We start from the raw sequence: 10,017 nt of genomic DNA, 5'->3' as shown, positions 1-10,017 counted from the left end.
TTCGTCCAACTTCACCAAGGGAATAAAAGAGAAACAAAATGGGATCTGCATGTAGAGCAAGGCTGCCCTTCAATTAGCTCAAAGTGGTCCATCTGCTATCCTAAGGAAGTCTGTAATACTTTTGGTATCTGTCTTTGATATACCTTAGCATCCCCATATCTATCTATATATTTATTTATTTATATATATATATATATATATATATATATATATATATATATATATATATATACACACACACATATAATACATAAATATTAAATGAGATTCATTGTAGTGATTGCATATGTTCACAAATAGTATTTGGCTTAGTGTGCCATTAAAAGCTGTGTGACAGGTGGTCTCTAAGTATATACGATATATGATCAATAAATTACAACAACTAGGTATCCATGTACTCTTGATAAGATAGATAGCTGCATGGCTTACAAATAGGACATGGCAAGTATCTGCAGCAAAGAGACTACTGAAATGCTTGGTTACAGTCAGGATGCCCTACAAGGCTCTCTCGTAGGCCATATTTGTTTAGAATGCATCTTTCTGACTATTCTGTTCCATCTGAGGTATTCTATAGTCTGTATGCAGATGACTTGAAATTGGGTAAACTGATTACTTGTGTTACAGGGGTCTATATTAATTAATTAAAGGTTCAGTTCAGCAAACATTTCTTCATTGAACCCTAACAATCAAACATTCATTTCAGTGAACGTTCTCATTTAAAAAAAATTAAACAGGGAAACTAAACACTTGGCCAAAACAACATCAGAACAGACACAACAGTATGTAAAACCCATCAAAGTGGGGACTTCACCCACCAACCCTCCCCTCCCAGTGTGGGGGCTGCAGCCCCCACACCCCCAACTGTATATACCAACTCTGAGATCACACTACAGTGGGGAAAAGGGCAAATTTGCGCTGCTAGCCAACTGCTTACTTTCCCTATGTAAATTTTTTACGGATATGAACGTTCACTGAAATGAATGTTCAATGGTTAGGGTTTGATGAAGAAATTTTCGCTGAATTGAACCTTTCATGAATTAATATAGATCCATGTTACAGACAGGGCATGTCTGCAAAAGAACTTGACTAAAATGACTATCTGGGCACAGGAGAATAATATGCTGATAAATACATCAAAAACTGAGCATATGAGATTTGGGAGACATAAACTGAAAGGTGAATATTTAATATAGCACAAAGTGATTGACTCTGTAGACTCATTTAAGGACCTGGGTATATGGGTTGATCCAGCTATGAGTTTTTCTAATCATATTAACCAATTGGTTAATGATACTTATAGAACTATAGGTTGTATAAGATTTCTAAAGTCTAGGAAGTCAGAAATAATGAAGTAATTGTTCATTAGTTACATTAGACCCAAACCTGAGTATGGAATCACAATATGGAAACTTATAAGAAAACAACCATGAGCAAACTAGAAAGAATACAGAGGAGATATACCAAGGGCCTCCATGGATGTGAACAATTTAGGTTATTATGAAAGACTAAAATAACTGAACTTGTGCAGTGATGTCTCATAGATATTTAAGAGGAGATCTTTTTTAGGTATAGAAGGCATTAAGTGACAACTACCCCTGGGAATATTTGGGGTTATCAAAAAACAGTAGAGAATCATCAGACACCCTGCTTAGAAGATTCCGTAGGAATGAAACGTGTACTAATAGGTTCTCTGAAAGATCAGCTGATGGATGGAATAAACTACCAAATTACATTATACCAAGCAGTAGTTTAGAAAATTTTAAGAACAGCCTAGACACTTATTATGGGAACAACTCTTCCAATATATTGGCAGGCTAGAAGGGCATTAATCCTCGTACTTGAAATAATTGTATGTCTGTATGTATATACTATAGCCTGTAATCCATCGTATGCAAAGATGGTCCATTGATTCCTCTTTTTGACATTTGGCATGTTGTAAAGGTATCAAGAGTAAAGTGGCAGAAGACAGCTGAATGAATCCCTTGTTCCAGAGTATGATGTTTATTTATTTACTTCTTATTTAGGTTTTATTAACAGAGGAAATATGCTAACCCAGTCGACCAGTTTAACCCATTGCCTAAGTGTGGTGAACAAGGGTTATTCAAACTTTCTATATATAAAACAAAGTAAGAACTATGTATCAAAACAGTTTTCCATGTTACAAATCATCAGCAGGTTTTCACCATACACAGTTCAGGGTTTCAGCTTGGTGGTACGTAAGACATTGAATAAGTAATAGACATCTACATGCAATCAGATTCAGTGTATCATAAGTATACAGTGGATAATTGAAATGTAAATATAAATCAGAACTGAAGAAGTATGTTGTCTCAGGGGTTGTCACATGTATGGGCACATGTATGTGGAATTGTTTTACTAATTAAACACATACACTTATATACTAGTTAGTATACACATTGTGTATTTTTTGTCACTTCTGATAGCTCTTTATACATGTGAACACCTTTTTGTATGAAAAGAAGAATGCATTTGGCAGCCTTTAAAAAATATAAACTTTAAAAGCTTGTTTCCAGCCATGGAAGATGAAATGTACTGAGCCATGTTTATGGCATGAATATTCATGGCCAGAAGGTGCTTATATCACTTTGGGTTCCAGCACTAATTTTGCTGGATTAGTGTAGGTAGGTAATTGTAAATTAGTTATGTAACTGCCAAACTGTTAATTGAATCCATAATGGTTATCCAGTAAATGTTTCTTGCCTTCCTTCCACAGGACTAGGGATGGAGAATATTGGTGGCATATTTGTGGTTCTGATCTGTGGCTTGATTATTGCTGTCTTTGTGGCCATCATGGAGTTTGTCTGGTCTACCAGACGTTCTGCTGAATCTGAAGAGGTAGGTACCAAAGTCCTTCTCTTTTAAAACTGTGGTGATAAACTGGTCATTACTCTGTAGGTATGAAATGAACATACTATCTGTCTAATCATTTACAACATAAGCAGCATTCCTGCAAGAAACCAGGGGAAAGCTGTGACCCCCCCCCCCCCGGCATATGGACAAGCACTGAGCATTCAGCTGTATAAAATATTTTTGAGCAAAATAGGTTACAAAACTCCTTACCTTATTGAAATTCTTTACTTTGTTTAGCCAACTTATTTGAATCATTTGTACGTTTTTTTATGTTTAAAAAATGCTTTAAGCATTTTCATCTAGTTCCTTTCATTGTAAGCAAATTTTTTTTACGGAGAGCACAGGTGACAACTGCATACTTAATCAAGTAAATTTATATCACTTCAAAAACTTTTCAGTTATATTTCTCTAGTTTTGGGAATCATAACTGAAAAAAAAATCCCTGAGTCCATGTATGAGTCATTGCATACAAATAGGAGAACTTCAATGCCTAGAGCAACCCGAGTCCCAAATTCAGGGTCACAGATGACCATCAAATTTTGCATCAGCTTGGCAGCCCCAGGGCAACAAATGACCACTAACTCATGGAGCTACTGACATGTACAACTATCACAGTCATAGGTCAGACCCAAATCAAAGAAAAGTATTCAAACAGAATGTAGATCCATTATTTTAATTGCAAATAACCACCAAATGTACTGCAAATGCAGTAAAATAACTGCACTGTTACTAACTGTATATTTGCCACTTTACTCTATACTAATTAGATATTATAACACTTTGTTCCACTGTATCCGACTGTAAAGGTTCTTTCAAAGTATTTGTACTTCTTCCGTACCTCTGCCCAGGTCATGACTGAAAAGGGGCATTTGTACCTATTGCATTGTAATTGAGTACAGATATCTGTATCATATTGCACCATTAAGGAAGTTACATAAGTTATTTGATCAGTACATCTGCCCAGTTTACAAATATCAAATTAAATATATAAATAATTCTGGTGACACATGCAAATGGAAACCTTAAGGGTGCAAGTAAAAATAAACTCCAGGAGGCACACATAATGCCAACATGAGGGTCATGTGGACACCAAACTCTAGAACTTTATTTAATTTTCAGCTAACATAACATCTGAATATAAGCCTTTGGATAACTGGTATTCATAAACTCCTGGAGCTAAATATGAGGTGTGGCAAATACACATCTCTCCTGCAATTACATCCTAGTGCTGAAATCAGAATCACAGATAAGTGCTACCTCATTTAGCTATAAATGCCAAGATCTAGGTAAACAACTGAAAAAAAAAAACATATAAATGCCAATCGCAAAACCTCCAGTGAATATCAACTCAAATAAAATGCAAGGTAAAACATCTGTTAGGAGCACGTTTTGAAACTGCAGCTTCACGTTCACAACACAGCTACAAGTCATTTGGCCATTTGGAGAATCATCAGCTGACTTATGTCAGGTCATTTAGATGTGTGAGGAAACTGAAGCACCCATTTATAACCTATGCTGTCACAGGAAGGACATGCACACTGCACACAAAAAGCACTCCAGAACTGAATTGGAAAGCCAAGAAATGAGAGACAGCTGTGTTCACTAATGCATCACCATGCCAACAAATAGCATTATTCCAATGCTTAAAAGGTAGAAAGAAAGTATTTCCCACCCAAACCCAATATGAGACTTCACAGAACATCTGATTTCATATGGCAGGCAGATCTGGCAAAGAATGATTTAATGTGCAAGAATCCCCAAGTCCATGCTTCTCAGAATCATTACACCATTACTGTCCTTTGTTCACTCGAATGTAACTCTGTAACATGGATTACGTCTGTGGTTTATTCAGTGACAAACACTGTCTGAAGACAGGGTGCCCAGACAAACCCACTGCCATTTTCCCCTAACTATAAAATTCTTTAATCATTTTTCAGATTCATATTTTCCATTTTGCCTGAGTGTAGCTATTCTGTGCATTCATGGACTCTTCTGCAGTATCTGCACCCACTACAAATGTTGGGAATTTGTTCCACATTCACATTACTCTCTGTGAAAAAGTATTCCCCCATGTCACCCTTACTGCTAATTAAGTGAACCTTTGTGTGCCTAAATATTTAATTCTCTGAAATATGCTACCTTCCACTGCTCTAAAATAACTATGATTTGTTTTCTCTAGCCTTTCCTTATTTGTTTACTGATATGGCTTAATCTGTTCTGATAACAAAGTTAGCCCCCTTCCGCCCTATGTTAATGGAGATATGCCAACACATGTTAATGGAGATTTAAATTGTATGTCTTGTCAAGAAAAAACAAAACTTCCTATATGAAGTGTGAAGACAAGCAAAACAAGGCAGGAAGCCAGCCAAGCACATAAGACAAATGGAACTTGGCCTGAGCACGTATAAACAGTCCAAGCAGTTGGCATGCCAAATACATCTCTTGCCAGCTGGAAGGCAATTGCTTTCCGAATCTCTAGTTTAAGCATGCCAGGGAAAAGGCTGGGCACAGAAGCAGGACTTCACATGTAGTGAAGAGGAAGGGTATAAAATATCCAAGATTAGAAAGTTCCATTGGGCTAGTCACTGAGTATAATTTGGTCTCAGGCTTTTAAGTATCTGTTGGCAAACTCTCCTCTCCCAGTTACTGTAATTAATGACAGCTTAAACATATTCAAAAAAATTCTGTTTTAATCTAAGCTGTTCTACATGCAACTCTGGTCTCACTGCATACTTTACTGGTAGGTAAGTTACACTAGGTGTTTTGAAAATCAGAATCAGTACCCTTTACAGCTGAAAGATACCTGTCCATGCACATGCAGAGAAAACACAGGTCCATATGTGTATAGGTACAGATATAGATCTAGATTTGAATATATAGTGATTTAATGTTCATGTATCTCTATTACTTTGAAGGAGTGGTGGTTAACACTGATGATACACAACATGGGGGTGCTGGTATTACTCCCACTGGATTAACAAAAGCCTCTGGACAGGTCAGTGTTGAGTTTTCCCTTAAGAGCTTTTTTCTTACAGCTAGGAAACCCCTATCATGATGATTGCTGGGATCATCAGTTCCCTTCTCACATCCCAAAGGGATTTCAATAAGTGAATTGGTAATCCTCTAAAGTGCATATATTCACGTATGTGTGTGTGTGTGTGTGTGTTTGTGTGTGTGTGTGTGTGTGTGTGTGTGTGTGTGTGTGTGTGTGTGTGTGTGTGTGTGTGTGTGTGTGTGTGTGTGTGCACCTGTGCATGCATATGTGTCCTGCAATGAACTTGAGCTCCATCCATAATTGTTTCTTTCAGTTCTGTATGTTTCTTGCCAGGATAGCCTTTAGTTCCCTTACAATCCTGAATAGGATCATAAAGGGCGTATTAGAAATGATATCTGTGACTGAGCACTAAATCTGAGAGTGTTCTTGGGCTGAGTCTGACTAAAGATCCATGTGAATCAATGCTTTACCCCAGTTAACAAATACAACCAAAGAGACAGAGAAATAAATTAAATATATCTAAATTAGCACACACAGCTCCAGTTCAGCTTAAAGATGTTACTGTGTGAATAAATACAGTAGTGTAAAACTGATACAATGCTTACACACACATACTTAAGTATGACAAAGCTCTTGAAGTGGTATGTCAGCCTATTTGGGGTAATTTTTTCTGCTGAAAACATCATCACGGATATATAACTTTAAATCATTGTGCATTGTGTCCTTTCATCCCTCAGATTTGCAAGGTCTTATTATGTGTAATCATCTAGAACAGTTTATTTCGGCCTACAAATGAACATTTCAAATGACCCTGTCACAATGCATTGACATGAATCTAAAGCTTTTCTCAATTACTTTTGTGCATACAAATAAGTAGGTACTGGCAAACAGGCTGAAATACCAGTTGTGAGGCCTACATCCACACTGAACAGTAGATACCAGTGGTGTAAAACAGTTTAGCTGCAAATAATGACCTCTGCTGGATATGTTTAAGACAGCAAAAGAAATGTAAAGGAGAAAACATTTTCCAACATTTCTTTGTGAGCAAATCTATTTATAGCAGAGTGGATAATTTAGTATAGGTAAATAAGCCAGATAAAACTGGATAAATGGACTGGATACAAGGAGATTCATTTTACCATGTCTGGCTAGTGTAGCCTGAAGAGTTTGTCAGTAGCAATTTGGTCTGCACAATCTTATTGTTGTGCTTGGGTAGGCAGAACCTAATCTCTAAGAATTCCCTTTTTTTGGAATTCTGAATATGGTGTTAACTCCCAGAGAGGACAACATGTGCATTTATATAGGGAAGAGGGCAAATCACTGATACAGCACATAATGCTTGTAAATTGTTTGTACTGCGACTGCTTTGCTGCAGTACTGACAGCAATGGAAAACATAAATGCATCATACAATATTGTTTAGGTTACAGCTGTTTTTTATGAAAGCAGCATCTAAAGAGGGTTATTGAAAACACTGAATACAAGTGCAAGCCAGCTTTTATATTTTGTAAACAGAGGATGGGAAAAAAAAACAATTAGTATCTTCTAAATAAAAACACAAGCAGTGTAACTTTAGTAAAATGGAATCTTTTTCTTCTTTCAGCTTTTTCCCGGTTAGGGGTCGCCACAGCGGATCACCTGTGCGCTCATGATTGGCAGTGGAGTTTTACAGTGTCGAGTTGCCAGCCCGGCGCCCAACCTTCCACAGAAGGCACACACATGCATACACTCACACCTAGGGCCAATTTAGAGTGTCCAATCCACCTACAGCATGTCTTTGAGATGTGGAAGGAAACTGGAGCACCCGGAAGAATCCCACGTGACCACAGAGAGGACATGCAGACTCCGCACAGAAGGCACCCCAGCCGAGGATCAAACCAGAGAACCTCTTGCTGTGTGGCGGCAACGCTAACCGCTGCACCACCATGGCTGCCCTAACTTTAGTAAAATGCTAATAATCTTTGTTAATTCTGGGTCATTTCTCATAGGTGTACCACCGTTGATGCGCGGTAGCAAACCCTGCCCTTGCCCATCCCATCTCATGGATACACACCATTACTGATACATAAGCGCTTTCTCGGATGCCAAGACTGTTCATTTTTTTTTTTTTTTTTTGAGAAATAACTTTATATTTGAAACACAGCTTCGGAATAAAAATCAAAAACATACAAATTCTGAGTAAAAGTATACATTTTAACACAAGATTAATAAAAAATTATTTGTACTATGAAAACAAGAACAGGTTATTTTCAGAGGCAGTGAACAGAAGGGAAAATCAGCACTCATACCTATCAACTACCCAGATTTTTATCCAATATTTTTGTTCTATTCCTCGTAAATTTTTGATTTTCTGTCATACCATTGAAGATTGAAGTCAATAAATATTTACAGACATTTGAATTTCAGACTTGATATCATTCAGAAAATGCATGCTAAAGCAAAACTTGTTATTTTAAGAACCTTCTAAGTTTATGAGCAATATTTAAAATCTGTCCTTGATTTTGAGCCTTTATTCCTTCATTAATTTTGAGTTTGTCCGAAATTATTGGGGTGAAAGGTTGAGAGTCCCATCTGCACCAGATTTACTGTTCTGCTTTTTAAAACTGTGCGACTCTGAGTAGTCATGGTACAAAGACACTTTTTAATATTGCTGAATTCAATGGGAAGAACAACAGGTTTTGCATCAGTGTGTAATTTGCAGAGAATAGGATTGTGCTTTATTATTAAGAGTTCTCCTCATGCTAAAGCATTTTTTTAACAGGTAATGCACACAGCAAGTTGAGGAGTCTGACCCTTGCTTATGGAAATGCACAAAAGTACTAATCAGAAGCTTTTTTCATTTTAAAGACGATAACTTTTCTATATTGTCATTTTGTGAGAGTAAAAAATGAACCATTTGTGGAAGTATCAGGTATGTTACTCTGATGAGAAAAAAAAAACTTGGCCTAAATGTCCACAATGGACGTGTGACATAGCATTTGGAAATTGACAATTTTGGGACGGAAATAGGAGACTGAAGCAAAGAACATACATGAACATAAGCAAAGTCTGACATGAATCATGTATGCATGTATTTAGCTGTATTGTAAATAATTTGTCTCTGCTGTTGTTAGTCTTCACCTATATAAAGCAAATTTCTCTGAAAAAATATAGCTGGTAAAGTATTTGCTGAAGTAATTGGCTGCCTTTGAACATCTTTAGTCAAGCATTGAACATGGTAAATACAGAGGTAAACTAATATGATCATTATGTGTGCATTCATCTGTGAATTACTTCTTGAGAAGGATAAGAAAGCCTCCATCATGTCTTTTTGTTATTTCCACAACTGTTGTACTGAACAGTTAAATGCTAATGGAACAGCAGTGAACCGGAAGCTTCTGCTGTCACCCAAGGTAGATAAGGTAGACACTGATCGCACCACACCTTTTGTAATCTGTGTGCATGTACTTACGTACTTATGTGATGACACAGCTATCTAGCTGTAGTTGTGTTGTGCTAGATGACCACTGCTTGCAGTTCCATGCATTTATTTATTTATTTATTTATTTTACATTTGTTAACCGGGCTAGTCTAGCTGGATCTATGTCCATTTTCAGTAGAGCCCAGGGAGAAAAGCTCCAAGAAAGACATAAAAAGAAATATAAATGTCATAATAGATCCAATTAAATATACAAAAGTCATAACAGATCAAACTAGAAGATACAATTGTAAAAAAGCATATTTTTTTTTTATATGTATTCAAATACAAATATATTGCATGACTCAGCAATGTCAGCCTCACTTACCCAGTCCATTCATTAGAATTAACACTTATTACATCTAAGTACCATTAAATTTTCCATTTAGGAGAAAGGATCTACACACCAAATTAATTGCCAATATTAGCAATTAAGATAAGAAAATTAGAACTAATTGAAAGCAAATTACATACAGAAAGAAGCATTAATACAGAAGTGTAAATAAAATTACATCATTTATTCAGAAAAACATCAATAAGAGAAAAAAATACCAAATACTAGAAAAATTAAATTAGTAAATATTACCAAAAATGTTAAAGTAATAAGAAAGAAAAGGACAGAAATTAAGAACCAGGAGTTAGGTAGGGGAAAAGAGAGGGAGGATACAGAGAGGAGGTCTAGAGTAGAAGAGAGG

At 36.5% G+C, this 10,017-nt stretch overlaps 1 protein-coding gene across 3 annotated transcripts in view; it reads left to right on the top strand.

The window, feature by feature from the left end:
• The window catches only part of GRIK5 (glutamate ionotropic receptor kainate type subunit 5), a 3,838,183-nt gene that overhangs the window by 3,804,981 nt on the left and 23,185 nt on the right, over positions 1 to 10,017 (top strand). For all 3 annotated transcript variants that reach the window (XM_044080789.1, XM_044080790.1, XM_044080791.1), the window contains one exon: positions 2,735 to 2,856. In XM_044080789.1, coding sequence (XP_043936724.1) covers positions 2,735 to 2,856 — 122 coding nt within the window. The remainder of the gene's footprint in view (positions 1 to 2,734; positions 2,857 to 10,017) is intronic.

The sequence above is a fragment of the Protopterus annectens genome, chromosome 8.part0 (genome assembly GCF_019279795.1).
Source record: "Protopterus annectens isolate FY-2018-M chromosome 8.part0, PAN1.0, whole genome shotgun sequence".
NCBI lineage: Eukaryota > Metazoa > Chordata > Ceratodontiformes > Protopteridae > Protopterus > Protopterus annectens.
Note: the sequence above shows the minus strand (reverse complement) of the source record. Positions and strands in the feature narration are given on the sequence as shown.